This window comes from Lissotriton vulgaris, chromosome 3_1 (assembly GCF_964263255.1).
Source record: "Lissotriton vulgaris chromosome 3_1, aLisVul1.2, whole genome shotgun sequence".
Lineage (NCBI taxonomy): Eukaryota > Metazoa > Chordata > Amphibia > Caudata > Salamandridae > Lissotriton > Lissotriton vulgaris.
Window position 1 is genome coordinate 729,610,499 of NC_141689.1, and position 17,918 is coordinate 729,628,416.

A 17,918-nucleotide genomic window follows, 5' to 3' on the forward strand; every position below is an offset into this window, starting at 1 on the left:
TAAAAAGAATCAGCAAAACACTTTGTTCAACTCTCGAGAATCTGAAGTGGTAGCTTTAGTTCAGTTGCAAAGTTGCTTGTCTGTGCCTGATTTGCATAGCAAGAAGGCCAGCTACGCTATTTTCATATTTGCTGTACTTCTCACATGTATAGTGCAGGTCTCTCTCACCATGATTAGACTCCAGTCCCCCTATTGAAAAATAATGCTCTCCTGCTGTTTCCTGCAGGGTTCTATTTGAATTCAGGCTCCAGATATCCCTCACCTCTCAGTGCAGTGATTTTCCATTCCTGTTCATTCTCTTTAGGCACTACTTCCATAATCAGAACTGCCTTTAAGTAATCAGCCTGTTTCTTCTGTCATTCCATTTCAGGAAATCTACTCTGGATGCCTGTAATTAATTTTTAAGATACAGGTCATTTGTTAGGTTACTATTAAATTTTCAGACTATCACTGTATTGTAGGGACCATACCAGTGTTAAAAGACATAGGCATGTTTCAACAAATCAACTAGGTCAATGGAAATTGATAGGCAAAGTGCCAAGTAGAGACTTGGAGACAAGGCCAGAACAATACAGCTATAGCACCAATAACCACCAGAGTAATGTGAATGATTCCTAGTGTTCTGAAGAAAGGAAAGCCATGCATCCAACAAGACCAAACTGCATGGCCAAATCTACCAATGAAGGGAGCCCACTAAAGGGGCATAGGGGAACAGTATTGGGCCAGTTTCTAGCTTTATGTCCATGAATGCACTGAAATCTCCTCCCTAATAGAAGTTATTTAGCCCCTGGGACTCCCAGTACCAGTAGAGGCACCCTCCTAAAGAATGTCTGTAGCCAGAGTTTCTGGAGCATGTTTAACAGAAGGTGTATCAAAAAAAGTAAATAAAAATCTTCTGGGTCCCTAAATTGTATCACTATTGTAGAGTGTAATTTCCTATGAATAAGTATCAACACCCCTTTGAAGTTGTTTTTCCCCTCTGCTGCCAGACCCACTGTCTTCTTAACTTTACATGCTGCACCTGAATATCTTGTAGGAAAGCTATCTCACAAATTATTTTTCTGAGGCCAGCGAAGACCCTGTACATCTAAAGTAACTATTGACAACTGACCCCTAGTTCGAACACCACTCCTCATTACTATATCTCCTATCAATCGTAGCCTAGACATTGTACCTACATACATACAGGAAAATCAAAAAGAGATCCCAACCCTGTCTACAATTGAAACGATTAAACAGAATATAGACATCTCAATACTATTCAAACAACAGAAAGTGTGCTCCAGGAAAAGCATGAACCTCAGAGGCAAAACATATTTTGCGCCTTACTAGGCGGAGCCCATAGATGGCAGAGGCCAAAGGACTAGGGAAGGCACAAGAGAAGGAAAAGCAGGCAGATTCCATGGGCAAAGGGAGGCTATAGCAGGATCATAGACAAAACTACACCAATATTCAGATTACTTTGTAAATCATATCCAAGAAACAAGTGATATTGTCAATAGAGAGCCATCCGAGTCGCCCATGTAGCTACTTGGTCACATCATACTTTCTTGAAATCTACTGTATCCTGTTTCACCATTCTGATTTCATGTTGTCTGATCTCTAAGGAAATCTTCCTGTGCTGTATGGGATTGTGCTGTTTGGGCTCCTGCATTGGGGAGGCAGTCTTGTGTCCTTTTGCTCGGGGCCAAAACAAGGCACTGCTGTCCTTCAGGAATTTTGTGGTTCGCCTTTTGATTGCCTATCATTTTGCTGAGTCGATGACTGTGTGAAAGCTGCAGCTTAGCAGTCTAATGGTAATGTAAACTACTCTAAAAGCGAGAACTGTATCAGTCCATATTCATCAGTAATGTAGACATCCCGGCTTGTGGGGACTGTAATCTAGGTCCGAAATATAGCAACGAACAACAAAGCCTCTTGGGTTCCCTCTGGCACCTGATTAATTCAGAGAAGGGCACAACAATCGTCATGAGCAGAGACATTTATGTGATTATTTCTCTACCTTGGGGATCTTTCCTGAGGTCTGCCGTTGGGAGCAGGCCACAAGTCGCCTACCTCAGTTTGACCCCATTTGCAAGAGCCCTACAACTCCTCACTGTTGCAGGGGCCTTGCACTAAGTCACCTAAGGTCGATCAAAGGGAGGCAGTAGGAAGAGTCGGAATGGCCTTTCTTGTGTCCTTGCCTCAGCAATAAGCTCTCTCCACCCTTCTCGAAGCTTGCATCGCCAACCACGTCTGGGTGACCCTCACCTTCTGTTTATCATTTGGGCCTCACAGGGTCTACCCTCAACCTGTCAAGCTCCTGGTGCATGGCAAGTGCCTCTGGCATTCGATCCACAGCATACTCTTAACTGCTCGAGTTGAGCCCACATTAGAGATTAGTCCTTGATGCAGAGCCAATTCTATATGAAGCATCACATCATGTGTTGAGTCAGATGTCCTTATTTACTGTAACCTGAACAGTTAACCATACAGGCATACCAATTAATGCAGACAAACAATATTCAAATTCTGTTAATGTACTACGTAACCATATTGTGTTATCCCATGCATCTTTGAGACGATGTACCTGAGCGCTCTTGATTTATCAGAAAACTTGCTATTTCCTCAAAGCATCCACACTTCTATTCCTACTCTTAGATTACTACTTTAGGGTGCCGTGGACTGATTAGTCACAGATAAGGAATTAAGTGTTACTTCTACTGAGGCTTGAGCCGGGAGACATCGAGGCACTTTTGCTAGTTTTGCATTGTTGATGTATTTTTCACATTTTACAAATATATGAAATTTAAAACTTTAGCGATTTTAAAATCAACTGTTTTATCTCCTTTTAGCACACCTTTTGATTTATTGTTGCGCACTGGGGACTGAAGCTCTGTTGGAACCAGTTCAGATTTGCATTGAGTTTAGCGGGCCGCCATCTTGGGTGTACGACGGTCGGGAGACTAGCCATTTCCCTGAATATTACATAAGTAGAGAGGCTGGTGCGTGCGCGCAGCGGGCGTGCCAAAGGAAAGCCCGTCTGTTCTCGGCCCACGCTCAGTGCCAGGACCCCTGTCAGCCCTTCATCCGTAAATACTCTAGATCAACCCTGTTAGATTTAATATGGTGGGTAAGGGTATGGACTGCCTGTGTCTCTCTTTTAATTCTGGCCTTCACCTCTTTCAGCGGCCTGTCCCGATTGTAAAATGACCCTACCCAATACCCAATATCAGACCATTAGGTCTGCTGATGACAAAAGGACAGTGACATCAGGGTTTGAAACTCAAGAGTTCAAATGTATATTGCTTAATGCAAGGTCTTTGGTCAAGCACAGCATGGAGTGTGCAACGCTTATCGAGGAAAGGGACATAAAGATGGCTTTTATTGCAGAAGCATGGACTGACAAAGCTTTTGGCCCGGACTTAGTGAAAGCCACCCCACCAGGGTTTTAATGCCATACTTTAAATAGGCCTATCAGGAAAGGAGGGGATTGGCAGTGATCTACCATTGACCTATCAAGTCAGTATTGCAGTCCGCCTCCAACTCAGCTTGTGAGGCTTTGTCTTTTAATTTTAGCTTGTCCCACCATCATCCTTTAAAGGTATTTTATTGTATAGACCACCAGGAGCTAGGAACCCCTTGCAGTATCCTTTGGAAATTTTCTGGAAGAGGGCCTTTGCACTGACGCCTATACTATTATGGGAGGCTTTAACTACTATCTGGAGGCTCCTTCTGAACCATATGCAGCAACTCTTATCGACATGATGAACAGCACTGACCTTATGCAGCATGTAATTGGGCCGACTCATGTGGCAGGACATACCATGGATGGTATCTTTTCTAACCACCCTTGTCTTCTGTTCACTGGTTGATTACCTCTTGTGCCAACTGACCATGCTGCCATTCAATTTGAGTGGACTCTCATGGTTCAGCGAGCTAGCGGGAAACGTCCGAAAGGACAGATAGAAATTAGAGCCTGGAATAAGGTTGAGGGGACCGTTCTACAAGAACTCCTTACTACCATGGCGGCCCAAATGCCTTCGGGAGTGGAGGATGTTACCAATGCATATACAAAATAGGTGGAGCAAGCCTGTTGTAAAGTAGCTCCAGTAAAAACTCTCTTCCCAAAAAGATTACAACCCTCCGCTCCATGGTTTAAGGAAGAATTGAGAAATCAAAAACTCATACGCAAGCGCCTTGAGCAGAGCTGGAGGAAAGTCTACAAAGAAACAGAGAAAAGGCTATACAAAAACAGCCTCCAGAGTTATAAACAACTCATTTTTTCCGCTAAACAAAAGTTCTACACAACCCTAATTGATTTAGAGAAAAACTTGACAAAAGAGCTTTTTAAAACGGTATCATGCATGGCCTCTCTTGGTCCTGCTAAAGTTCAGTCTAGTCAGGAACTATGTGAAGATATTGCTAATTTCTTTTTGAATGAAGTGGAGTTTGTGCCATTGTCCTCTAATGACATTCTTAGGCTCCTTATGGCAGCAAAATCCGGGTCGACCTATTATCCATGCTCGATCGCTGTGGTCAAATTGGCCCCGGGTCCGGTTGCCCCATCACTGTCATGTATCCATAATGTCATGTTTGAAACAGGACAGTTCCCTAAACTCTGGAAGGTTACCTCAACTCTGCCCCTTCTAAAGAAGCCTAGCCTGGACCCTAAGGATCCAAATAACTTTCGCCCAATTTACCATCATCCGCTTCCAGCAAAACTGATTGAAAAAACCATAAATCGACAACTTAGTGCCTTTTTAGGCGAAACACAAGCCTTGGATTCTACCCAATATGGCTTTAGAGAGGGACATATTACTGAGTCCGCTCTCATCAAGGCCACAAAGGAGATTAGGGAAGCCGTGGATAGGGGTGGCAAGACAGCTCAGATCCTACTGGATTTGTCTGCGGCCTTTGATACCGTTCATCATGACATCCTGATGGATCGTCTAAAGCAGAGGTCTTCAAACTTTTTGATGCCGAGACCCCCTTGTAAAACCTTTTTAGGGGTAAGGACCCCCTTCTGATAAAAGTTTCTAGAAACTGGTACACCTCATCATCATCTTTTGACAACCATAAATGCGCCTGTTAAACCTCTTCACATCCATCCATCATTCATCCACCCACCTTTTCACACATTCATCCATCCTTTCATCCTTCCATCCATCCATCCATCCATCCTTCATCCATCCACCCTTTCATCTTTCTATCCATACATCCATCACCCATCCACCCTTCCATCCATCCACCCATCATTCATCCACCCACCTTTTCACACATCCATCCATCCATCATTCATCCATGCAACCTTTTATCCATCCATACATCCATCCTCCCATCCATACATTCATCCTTAATCCATCCACCCTTTCATCCATACATCCATCCACCCACCCTTTCATCCATCTATCCACCCATCATTCATCCCCCCACCTTTTCACACATTCATCCATCAATGCATCATTCATCAATCCATGCAACCTTTTATCCATCCATACATCCATCCATCCATCGGTCCACCCTTTCATCCTTACATCCATACATCTATCCTTCATCCATCTATCCTTCACCCATCCACCCTTTCATCCTTACATCCATACATCCATCCTTCATCCATCCACCCTTTCATCCTTCCATTCATACATCCATCCTTTACCCATCCACCCATCATTCATCCACCCACATTTTCACACATCCATCCTTCATCCATGCAAACTTTTATCCATCCATACATCCCTCCACCCTTTCATCCTCCCATCCATACATCTATCCATCATCCATTCACCCTTTCATCCATCCACCCACCCACCCTTTCATCCATCCATCCACCCATCATTTATCCTCCAACCTTTTCACACATCCATCCATGCATGCTTCATCCATGCAATCTTTTATCCATCCATACATCGACCCACCCTTTCATCCATCCATCCACCCTTCATTCATCCCCCCACCTTCTCACACATCCATCCATGCATCATTCATCCAAGCAGCCTTTTATCCATCCATACATCCTTCATCCGTCCACCCTTTCATCCTTCCATCCATCCACCCTTTCATCCATCCATCCTTCATCCGTCCACCCTTTCATCTTTACATCCATACATCTATCCTTCATCCATCTATCCTTCACCCATCTAACCTTTCATCCTTACATCCATACATCCATCCACCCTTTCATCCTTCCATCCATACATCCATCCTTTACCCATCCACCTTTCCATCCATCCACCCATCATTCATCCACCCACCTTTTCACACATCCATCCATCATTCATCCATGCAACATTTTATCCATCCACCCATTCATCCTCCCATCCATACATCGATCCATCATCCACCCACCCTTTCATCCATCCATCCATCATTCATCCCCCACCTTTTCACACATCCATCCATGCATCATTCATCCATGCAATCTTTTATCCATCCATACATCCATCCATCCTTCATCCATCCACCCTTTCATCAATCCATTCGCCCATCATTCATCCACCCATCTTTTCACACATCCATCCATCCATCCATCATGCATCCATGCAACCTTTTATCCATCCATACATCCTTCATCCAGCTACCCTTTCATCCTTCCATCCATCCACACATCCATCCATCCTTTCATCCATCCACCCTTCCATCCATCCATTAATCATTCATCCACCCACCTTTTCACACATCCATCCATCCTTCATCCATCCATCCATCCACCCATCATTCATTCACCCACCTTTTCTGTACCTCTCTCATGGGGGGGGGGGGGGGGTGGTGTCAGTATCTCTTTGCATGTTTTTCACTCTTTCCCGATCATGGGAGGGCATCTCTGTGCCTCCCTGCTGGGGGCAAGGGATGTGTCATGGGACCCACAGCTCCAGGCGCGCAATATCCATTGACGTCAAAGGGCAGGCTACACTACAGCCTGCTCCCCCAGCCCCCCTCCCCCACTTCCCCTCTTCCCCCAGCTCAACGGCTTCAGGGACACACACACACAGCCACACCCGAGTACTTGACAGGTCTTTAAAAGACCTTTTACTTGTTAATGAGGCTTTGATGTTTTTCACACCTCGGTGTGAATTTGGCCTCACCGTTCGATCAGCCCAAGCCAGGAACAGAATCTGCGACCCCCTTCAAAGGACTCCACGACCGCCCTGGGGGTCGCGCCCCACAGATTGAAGACCTCTGGTCTAAAGGCATGTGGGATTCAAGCTAAAGTATGGGATCTTGTAAAATCCTTCTTAACAGAGTACAAATTGTATCTCTGGGTGAATACCAGTCTAAACCTTGTGCACTGCCAGGTGGCGTCCTGCAAGGGTCCTCACTGAGCCCTACCCCTTTTAACGTGTATGTCTCATCATTGGCCCCTCTTATTAGTGCTTTTGGGTTTGATCACACCTCATACGTAGATGACACCCAAATCATGGTGTGTCTGCTTCCAGGTCAGGAGGTGGGATTGGACAAACGCTTCCAAGACTGGATAGAATCAGTCAGGAGATGGATGTCCGAAAATTACCTAAAACTTAATTCAGGCAAAACTTAAATCATACTGTTTGGGCATTATACCAACTTTTGGACTCCAAATTAGTGGCCGGACTCTATGGGCACTCTCCCTAAGCCTTCAAAAAAAATTAAAAACTTAGGGGTAATAGTGGATGAGAGACTTACCTTTGGCGACCAAGTAAATGCAGTGGCATCGACAACAGTGTATGTTCTTAGAACAGTCAAGTCATCATCATTGATAAGTTTATTTCGGTCATCACAGACCATAAAAGTGCAGATAAAATACATACATACAAGCACAGAATAAATAGAACAATAAATAGTATTTCCAATAAAATGTAAACCTAACAATAGATTGAACCTAATATTTATCAAGATATACAAGATAAAATAAGTGAATAAACAATGATATTATAAAAAACTTTTCCGTCTGCGCCACATACCAAATAAAAACCGCGAGACAGTAAAAACAATAGGGGGGTGGGTGTCGTACCTTAGGACCTACAAGCTTTGGCACATTGACTGAAGCCTAGATTCTTACAAAGTGGGATCAACCAATATTTCCTTGTTGCCTGGTAGGCAGGGCAAAAAAACAGAACATGGGATACATCTTCTTGCTTAGAATTACATGCCGGCAACATAATATTCTCTGTATTAGCCCATTTAGAGGTAAATGCCCTAAGTAGGAGGCTACCAATCCGAAACTGCATGTAGAGTTTCCTCGCAAGTGGGGGATAGATTACATCAAAGAAATCCTCCATTCTAGATTCAGTTTTTACTTGGAGAAACTCTACCGTCAGTCTTCCCACATTAGTGCACCTCTGTAAGGATAATAAGTTCTGGTACCTGAAATGGCGTAACAGCTCTACTTTGGTAATCCCTGGGCAACTTTCTTTGGGATTGTCCCACAGCTCAGGCAGGCCAATCCGATTGCTAAGTTCCCTGATGTGTAAAAGCCATGGAATGTTCTTGGTTTTTAAAGAGGCCCACACCTCTGTAAATTCTTCTTTATAGGCAGCCAATTCGGGCACTGACCACAGTCTTTTCCAATAGAGCATTGGCCGTGCTGCTACTGCCTCCTCTATACAATCTAATCCCAGGTCCATACGTAGAGGAATGAGCGGTGCACTGACTGGTAGACCCAGTAAATTCCTCATAAAGGCATGTTCTACCATCGTGAGCATGGTTGTACGTTGGTGTCCCCATAATTCAGCCTCATAAATAGAAGCCATTCTGGCCTGGAATCTATAAATTGCTTAAAATCTGAGAGTCTGTGGACTTTACCGATTCCTCCCACCACTTGGGATAACCTATGGGCTGCCTTTACTATCTGAAAGCCTCAGTCAAAATTTTCCGTTAAAGTAATACCTAGGTGCTCAAATGTCGTAACTCTTTCCAGAGGAGTACCATTCAAAAGTGGGTTTGGGCGGGTCTGGTTGGATTAAAAATCATGAACTTCGTTTTATCTAAATTTATCTCTAGCCCACGCAGTGCACAAAATGCTGCGAAACCGTCCAGGGTGCGTTGGATGCCCGTTAATGTTTTGAACAACAACAAAGTGTCGTCCGAAAACATCAGAGAAGGCACCCTCTCGGACGATAAAGAAATTTTAAAAATTGCACTGGCTCCCGGTGAGGAATCGAGTGTGTTTCAACTCCCTCTTCAAGGCATAGGACCCGACCTTTAAAACGTCAGTATTCAATAGTATACGCCGAAAAGAACTCTTCGCTCGCTGGGAACCAAGTTGGTCACAGTGCCAACCACCAAAAAAGTATTGTGGGGTGGTAGGAGTTTTGCTTTCTGTGCGGCAAAAGCCTGGATTGACCTTCCGTTTAACTTGAGAAATGCCAATGATCTTTTGGCATTCAGGAAGGGGCTAAAAACCTGTCTTTTTGATAAGTAAAACTCCTTTCTTCCGTTTTTGCTTAGAGGAGAAGTGACTAGCAGCAGGACACCCTCAGGTAACCGCTGCGCTTTAAACGAATCTATAACATAACATAACAAGATGTGTGAAGTACAGAAAGTTTTATCACAGGTCATAAATAAGGATGCTTCTCCAATCATTATGTAAAATTACATCCACAATTATAATTTTCGCCCAAATTGCACTATTTTTATCACAGTCTCTCTTCCAGCCAGTGTCTCTGACCTAGGTTCTGTTCCATTGTCCTAGGATCTATGCCTCCTTTATATCAGGCTTTCCCAAAATATTGAACGGTTTTAATTTTCCCTCTTTCTCCAGGCAATGACCTCCTCGCGTTTCAATCCCAGTATTTTTTCTACTTATGTCAAAATCTAGAAGAGGGAATAGTACTGCTTCCCAGCTGGTTTCCCTTACCCTTCTCTTGTTTTTGCCTGGAGAGAAAAGGGACCTATAGTCAGAAACGGTACAAGCCTTTGATCAGGCAAGCTGCCTTTGACAATGACTGTCAAACGGAGGTGGAGCAAGAGTTCAGGAAGCATTTTCTACAGGGAAACCTCAGCTCAATGGCAATTTCACAACTGTTCCTGGGGTTGGAGAGATGTGAAGCTAATTACTGGTTCTGCAAGGAGCATGACCATTGCAACATTCAGAAACCAGTTTAGAATATTACAACGTGCTGGGGTTAACATGAAATTATACTCACCACTAGTGTAGTCGGCTACCAGATTCCACCCACAACTGCAAAGAGGAGCAATATAATCTCTTTGATACCTTTGTATAAGTCTATAGGAGAGGGGGATTAGGGGAAGATGGAGTTAATCCTGGAGGGCTGGAAGGGAGTCTATCAATTTCCATGTTGAGGATATTGTTTCCTTTTTCTCTAGTTATATCACAACATGTGATTAATTCATTGTTGGGCAACAGATACTTTCCTAGCTTTAAAGAGGACACTGAACAATAATATTCACTCCCAGTAAATAACGCCTCCTTCATTTTAATCTCCTTTAAATGGAAGTGGATAACTGAAAATAAAAATATCAAGCGTAGTTGCTTTAAACCATTCAATTCTCATGTTGTTGTGTCGCCTATGCCCTTAAAAAGAGAAACAACATGTGACCCAATCTCTAGTCCAGGAAGCCTGTTGCCACCAGCCACACCTTAATTTCTGGATCTTGTCAAAGCGACCAAGCCATCCGGCTGTCCCCTGACCCTTGCCCACCTCAAATCTTCAAAAGCATTCTACTATCAACCTCAGCAACCATCCCAGTCATTACACTCATCAAAGACTTAATAACAGGGGTTTTCTGAGAAAACTTTAAAAAAGGGATAATTATGCCCATTAGTAAAAAGAATCCTAACCTGGACAATCAAGACCCCAACAACGACGCTACGCAACTACGCAAATGGGTCATTCCTGAGAAAACTTTTTGAAAGAGCAGCATTCGCCAAGCTATCACAATTTATTAAAGACAATTTCATACTTTCAGACTTTCAAACCAGAGTACATCCAGGAAGAGGCACTGAATAGACCCTAATCTCTATCTAGATGAAAAAAAACTACAGTAGACAAAACAGGCTGCTGCCCTTCTTCTCTTGGACCTTTCAGCTGCCTTTAACACAGGGGATCATGGCACACTTCAAGTCGTTGCGTCAAACATGTCTGTTGTGTCTGGAGAGAAGATTGGAATGGAATTTCAGAACAGTAGGTTAGTGTCAGTACAGGTGGACTATAGTGTACGACAACTGGCACTGGCCATGTAGCATGCTTGAGTATCAATGTTTAGAACAACTTGGCCTTCTGTAGAGTATTCTAGATGAGGAGAAACGGTAGAAAGGTAAATACCTTTGACCAGGTCATCGATAAGGCATTGCCCATCGAGACCGGTTGACAGTGCCTGCTTGCAAAAGTCCGAAATGTTTAGTCCTGACAACTGCCACATAGATCTCTAAGTTGGAGTTACCCCAATCTTTAACATGTGTTGAAGCTGGTTTTGCTGAAGTCCCATTCATGGCTCTTTACCAGAGAGGCTGAAGGGATCTGCCTGCTCATTCTGGTTCTCTGGCAGATGTTCAGCTTGAAGTCTACACCCATTCATACGGCAAAGTCTCAAATTCACTTTTGTGGGGGAGTATGAGGTCTCCATTCCACATCCTCCTGATCCATCATCATGGGAAAGCATCTCCCATTATTCTTTGCGTCTTGGTAAATATCATGTGGTTCATTTTGTCCCATGTTTTGAAGAGTAGGATGCACTGGTAATGTCACTGAACATGCTGGTAAAAGTTCGGACTGAACACATATATAGGTAATAGGGTTTGGTGGAGTTAGCGGAGGTGGTGGCATCAGGGATTGCATCTGAAGCAGCACTGGTGATAATGTCTGTAGAGGAACCACAAAATAGTTCTGCAGTTGAGGGACCAATATCTAGAAGGCCTTCATAATTTGTTGCTAAGACTCAAGGAATTTCGCAGAGGCTAGTATCATAAATGGTTTCTGATAGTTCCTCCTGAGTTTGTAGCAGTGCTTATATCTAAAACGCCATCCTTCTGAAGGGACATATTGCGATGAGGCATACTCGTTATAGCCCTGCTGCAGTATGCCAGCCCATTTGGAATATTCTCATCAATAAACCCTTGTGTTCCTCTCCCTCAAGCTCATACTCAATTGTATACTGAGCATTCAGTTCCGTCACACTGTAGGATGTATCAGACAGCTGCCCCTGGTCAGTGGTGTCCGCTTTTAAATCAGGGTCCCAGATATAATCCGGCAGCTAAATGGAGACCCTGCACAGGGACGTCTGGAGCCATGATAATCATAGAGGACCCTCAAGAGATGTTGGAATGCTGATGTTCTGCGGCAGGGTTGTTGATGTGTGACTGTGGACCAATGAAGATTATGCTGACGTTAATGGTGTATTCATGATCACTGACGGAACGGGTCATCGTTGGTAAAGTTCTCAACAAAGAGGATTAAAGAGGCTATTATCATTTGTGCCACTGCGGACAGTGACTTGGGTATCGACAATACTGTCTTCTTCATGATCAACAGGTGGCCTCCTGGTAACAACAGTTTGCAGATTAATTGACAGAGCTTCTGAGGAGGTGATTTTCACACCATCTCTTACACAGAGTGTTCATACTTTTTTCAATGGTCTCTTGGTGGAAAAATGTTGTCTTCTTTTATTTTTTTAGGGGAAACAGCCTAAAATACAAAGTTCAGAACAAGAAGGGGCTGAACAACGCAGGCGTAACCACGGACGTATAAACCATGCATATGCCATTACCACGCATATGCGTGGTTTAGACGTCAGTGGTAGTTAGCGCTCTAGACCGCAGGTGGAGGAGATCTGGGTGGAGAGTCGGAAGTGAGATCCTGCCTGGACGAGGAACTTGGGGAGTACGATTTTTTGTACTTTTTAAACTTTTTTTGGACTGGGAGGCCGTTTTTAGGGCTCAGGGTTGGGGGTTGGATAGTAGGGATAGGGTACATTTTACGCCTTAGGGTCGAGTTGCGGCTGGTATGCAGTTTTAGGGTTTAGGGAGGGGGCTGTGGTGTTATTTGTTATAGGGTGAAGGTTGTAGGGCTCAGGGCAGAGAGGGGGGATCAGGCTCGAGTTCTGGGTGAAGGTCTAAGGGCTTAGGGCGGTGGGTTGCAGGTAGAGGATGGGGTGTTTTTTAGTTATAGGGTGAATGTTTTAGGGCTCAGGGCAGGGGGGTTCAGGGTCGAGGTATAGGGTGAAGGATTCAGGGCTTAGGGGCAGGTTGTCGGGTATAATTCAAATATGGGGCTGGGATTTAGGGCTAAGGACGCGGAGCGGCTGGGGTGTTTTAAGGGCTAGGGTGGGCTTCATATTTAGGGCTGGGGACCGCTTTTCAGATTCAGGGACAGGGGGTGCTATGGTGTTTTTAGGGCTGGGGTTGTAATTCAGGACAGGTGGGTAGGTTTTAGGGCATAGATTGGGGCAAGAGCAGAACCATAACCATGCATATGCCTTTACCAAATATGTAATTACAACCAAATTTGTTGTACAGGCATGTGTGGTTTAAGACGCTGTCGTTGTTAAGACCACGTTGTAGAGCCACGCATGGTTTGGGATAGAAAGGTTGGAACATACAACCATTTTGTAGAGGCAGAAAAGAGTGCTTCCTTTGGGAAATCCAGCTTGGAGAATTCTAGGTGGTTACTTTTTTGCTTCACAGAATAAGCACAGAGCTCAGATTCTTCTCTGACGAGAGAATCCAATTTTTTGGGTAGAATTCCTTGTCCTCTTCTGAAGTAAATAAGATTATTGTCCCTTTCCTGACATTAAGGACTTTTAAGGGAAATGTCTTACACAGCGGCACAAATTAAGCTTAGGGTATAAGTATGAATGGTATTGAATGTGCAGATAATCAGCATAGGTCTGTCACTGAACACAAGAGGAACATATTTTGAACAGAGACCTCTTCTCTTTATCTGCTGTGGTGACAAGTGGATTTCCTTCTTTGGGCTAGGGACTGTCAAATAACCAGTGAAACAACTCACAGATAAATGTAGGTGATACTACAACTTGCTGGGTTCCAGGAGGAGGGAAGATAAAGACTAAGGAAATTCTATGAAAAGTAGCAAATATGGGTCTACCAGACTAGCAGTCTCTTTAAGCACTCTCTCACACAGGATGTGCAGTTAAAATATGAGCTGTAGTGGCCTCCAGTTGTGCCACAACAAACTTCAAAGCTGAATGCCTGACAACTTCCTGATGTTGAATGCACAAAATATAGAATTCTTCCTCCTTCCTGAAAAATTCAAATGCAAAACTGACCATTGTCTGCTGAAGAAACTAAGGGTCAAAGGCTTTACCGCCTACCTTTTGCCAATAGTAAAATCTTCAGAGGACTGAGCACTAATCCCACATATAAACAAACTGTCACAATCAACTAGTTTCTATATACATTCTCTAAAGATAATAAAAAACGTTATCTCCGAAACTCAAGTTAAAAAAGCTCTCAAGCCATAATAATCTCTCGACTCGCCTGAAGAATTGGCATCACAGGAATCTCACCATTCAAATTCCTATCGAAAAAGGTAGTCTTCCACTCTTCCATTCCATGACTAAAATGATTTCAGGCAAGTATAAATTCCTTGACTCTGCAAAAGCGTCACTGGCTACCACTGGATGCAAGAATCAAGTTCAAAATTGGATGCCTGACTTATAAGGCCACTTCTTTGAAAAACCTTAATACCTGGCCAACCTACTGACCATCTGGTAGTGGACTAAGCCTAAAAAGTAAAACGTCTTTGGAACCTCAGACTTTGAAATTCATAATACCCCAAGCTTTAAAACAATCCTTCAGGGAGCAGCAACCAGCACCTGGAACTCTCTTGTAATACTTTTGTTGACACTATCCACACACTTTTCCTTCAGAGAGGGCCTAACCACGTTCTTATTCTAAATCTATTCGAATTAATGTAGATTATTGCTGTCTTCCCTTCAGAATGGTTTCTTTGCTCACCCTTCCCTCAGTTATCTGCTTGGCATCCCATTACTTTAAAATCTGCCCTAAAAAAATAAATCTCCCTGTCTACTGAATATTGACTAGAGGAATGTATATAGTTGCATTTCTGCACCGCGGGATAATACCATATGGTACAGTTTCTTTGTGAAATAAATAGTCAAAAACAGTGTCACAAGGCTGCTTCTTTGCTTATGTGCTAGGCTTTGTGATGTGAAAGGTGAAAGCTTTGCTATGGGTTCATATTTGGTATTCTACTTCTATACAAACTGCATATTTTTCCACTCCTCAACATTAAAAGAACAACATGCCAATGAATAAGCTACATTGATTATCATGATTTTAGGGAAAGGTAAATGCAATGAGGTGTTGTTTGGCAATACCTTACTGAACTGAGGGCAGCTTACCCAGAAGCAGACTATATATTCTTATTACAGTACAGAGCACGGATTTGGTACAGAACCATATCAACTGGAGAGTGGATTCTGGCTGACTTTAATACAGAGAAAGGGTTATAACAAAGGTGTTGGTGACAGGCCTCGAACCATACATTAAAGACAAACAATGGGGGAGTACACTGGATTTATTTAATTCAAAAAAGGGAGACAAAGATAATCATGATGGGCCTGATTCACAAAGGTAAATCACACTTTTGAGTAGGTTTACTACTTTTTGGCTACTAACAAGTGTAAAGTTACTCCAAAAGTATAGGTTACCTTTCTGGATAGCCCCCCCAGTTTGTGACCCGCCCCTTCAGTTTGGTGGAGACATGTAAATTACACATTTGGAGTAAATTTACACTACGATTTTGAGTAGATCCAAAAAGTAGTAAACTTACTCAAAAGTGTAAATTACCCTAAAGTGTAAGTTGTCTTTGTGAATCAGGCCCTATGTGTTTTTTCATACATCACTTTTCTTCCTCATTTATACAGTTATCAGCAGACAGTATTAAAATTCCTTGTAGCCTGTAGCCACCATGTTTCGGTCATTAAAAACCTGTTCAGTTACATTTAGTTGTGGACAGTTACTTTCCTCATATCCTTCTTGCATATAATGCATCTATAATCCTAGCAAGTCTCTTGTTGTGATTATGTATCAATTTCTTTTAAATTGCAAGTTCCCTCCAGGAATCATTGCTTGCTGGTGGTGGTCTAGTTAGGATCCACCCGCATGATTTGTGAGGGTAGCAGATTATGCCATGTGTGTTATAACTCGGATATGTGTGGCTGTTGCTGTTACCCAATTACCTTTTGTAAATCATTTGCGGTTCTTTATATAATGGTACCCGAAAAAGGTTGATATATGTTTTCACATAGATGTATTGTTAAACAATCGAAGCATGGATCGGAAGAGCACAAATAGCCATCTATTCAAAAAGTTAGTCGGATGATGTAATCATGTGGGCATCTGAGGACTGTGGGCAATGGAATGGTCAAAAGAAGAGAGCAGCATGGTCTCTTCTAATCCAACACCATGTCCTGTGCACCCATTATTTATAAATTGGATGTCAACAAAAACATCTTACATATTGCTGACACATTTTTAGGTACGGCGTTGCGACAGCTTTAACCGCTTTGTCAAGCGATTGATTTTAAAAGAAATCATACCCAATACAAATACATAGAGGGGCTTTTGGTTAGCAGGCTTCATTCATTGGTCTGTTGAATTGTCATTCACTTTTTACTGCTGCCCACCACAACATACAGATTGGCGCAATGGGTCAGCGCAATTTACTCATTGGTTCCCTTCACTTTGAATGTATTCATTTATTTTAGCAACTTGTAAAGCGCACAAATACCCATAGGTGTCTCGGCGCTATAAGCTGAAAGGGTAAACAAAAGCTGGTGAGAAGCGTATTGCTTGAAGAGCCACGTTTTTATTTGTTTTCTAAAAGATAGCAGTGTGGGACTACGCTTCATCTGCAAGAGGAGAGAGTTCCACAGTTTGACTGTGAAAGCTACAAAGCTTCTGTCACCCCAACTGGCTTTCTTGGTTCTAGGGACAACCATAAGTTTAGCGTCTGCTGAGCGGAGAGATCTCATTGGTGTGTAAGCCAGAAAGGCTTTCTTCAAATATTCCGGTCCTGCATTAGGAATTGATTTGTAGGCAATACAGAAAGTTTTAAATTTCGTTCTGCTTCTTATAGGCTGCCAATGGAGTTGTCTCACCATCTTAGAGACAGAATGACTGTAGAAAGCTTGGGCAGATTGTTAACATCCGCCTAAAAATAGTTCCTTTCTATTCAATGACAAAGCTTTTTAAAGTATGCCTTTTAATATTCCGTTTATATATTACCTTTAATACTAGCTATTTATTATCTGTCTCTTTTTTAAAGTTGCTGTAATAGTGTATAAGTGACGCTGTAGCTGCCTGAAATCTGATTACTTGGTTGAGTGATGATTCTTATTTTCTCTTTTATAAAAAATAATATTAAAATGAGTCTCACTACTGAAAGTTTTTTTTACTATTTTTAAAATGACTAGTAAAAAAGCCACAACAGTGAATGTTTTTATAATTTAACATTTGTATTGCACTCAGAAAGTGGCTAAATGTAAGTGATGGCCTGCTTTTTTTTTAATGTAAAACAATATACAAAAAGTAAACACAAATATTAATTGCAGCTGCTTAGCAAGGTCAGATCAGTTGTCTTTACCAATGCTTGTTTCAAACCTGTTGGACATGTTCATTGACTTCAAACTATTGTGTATGCAATGCCTAAATAAAGGATAGCTTACTCTTAGCGTTCTGTATTTTCTCGCTGGAACACACATTATTCAATGCAGTACCACCACTAATAGTCATGGTGGACTAGACTTTTCACAAAAACCACTTTAAAAAATATGAAGCCAATGGGTCCAAACCTACCTCTTTCACTTTGCCTGAATCAATGACAAATATAACATCATTGACTGTAATGCTCGTTTCGGCAATATTTGTAGAAAGAATCTGCAATACAAATGCAAATAAATAAGTGCTCTCATCTAAAAGTACTAAAACATATTAAACAGAAGATGATGTAACACTG

General features: G+C 42.6%; 1 protein-coding gene across 9 annotated transcripts in view; it reads right to left on the reverse strand.

Annotated features, from left to right (window-relative positions):
* Positions 1-17,918, reverse strand: part of YTHDC2 (YTH N6-methyladenosine RNA binding protein C2) — a 1,208,271-nt gene that overhangs the window by 691,265 nt on the left and 499,088 nt on the right. For all 9 annotated transcript variants that reach the window (XM_086961045.1, XM_086961046.1, XM_086961047.1 and 6 more), the window contains one exon: positions 17,759-17,839. In XM_086961045.1, coding sequence (XP_086817171.1) covers positions 17,759-17,839 — 81 coding nt within the window. The remainder of the gene's footprint in view (positions 1-17,758; positions 17,840-17,918) is intronic.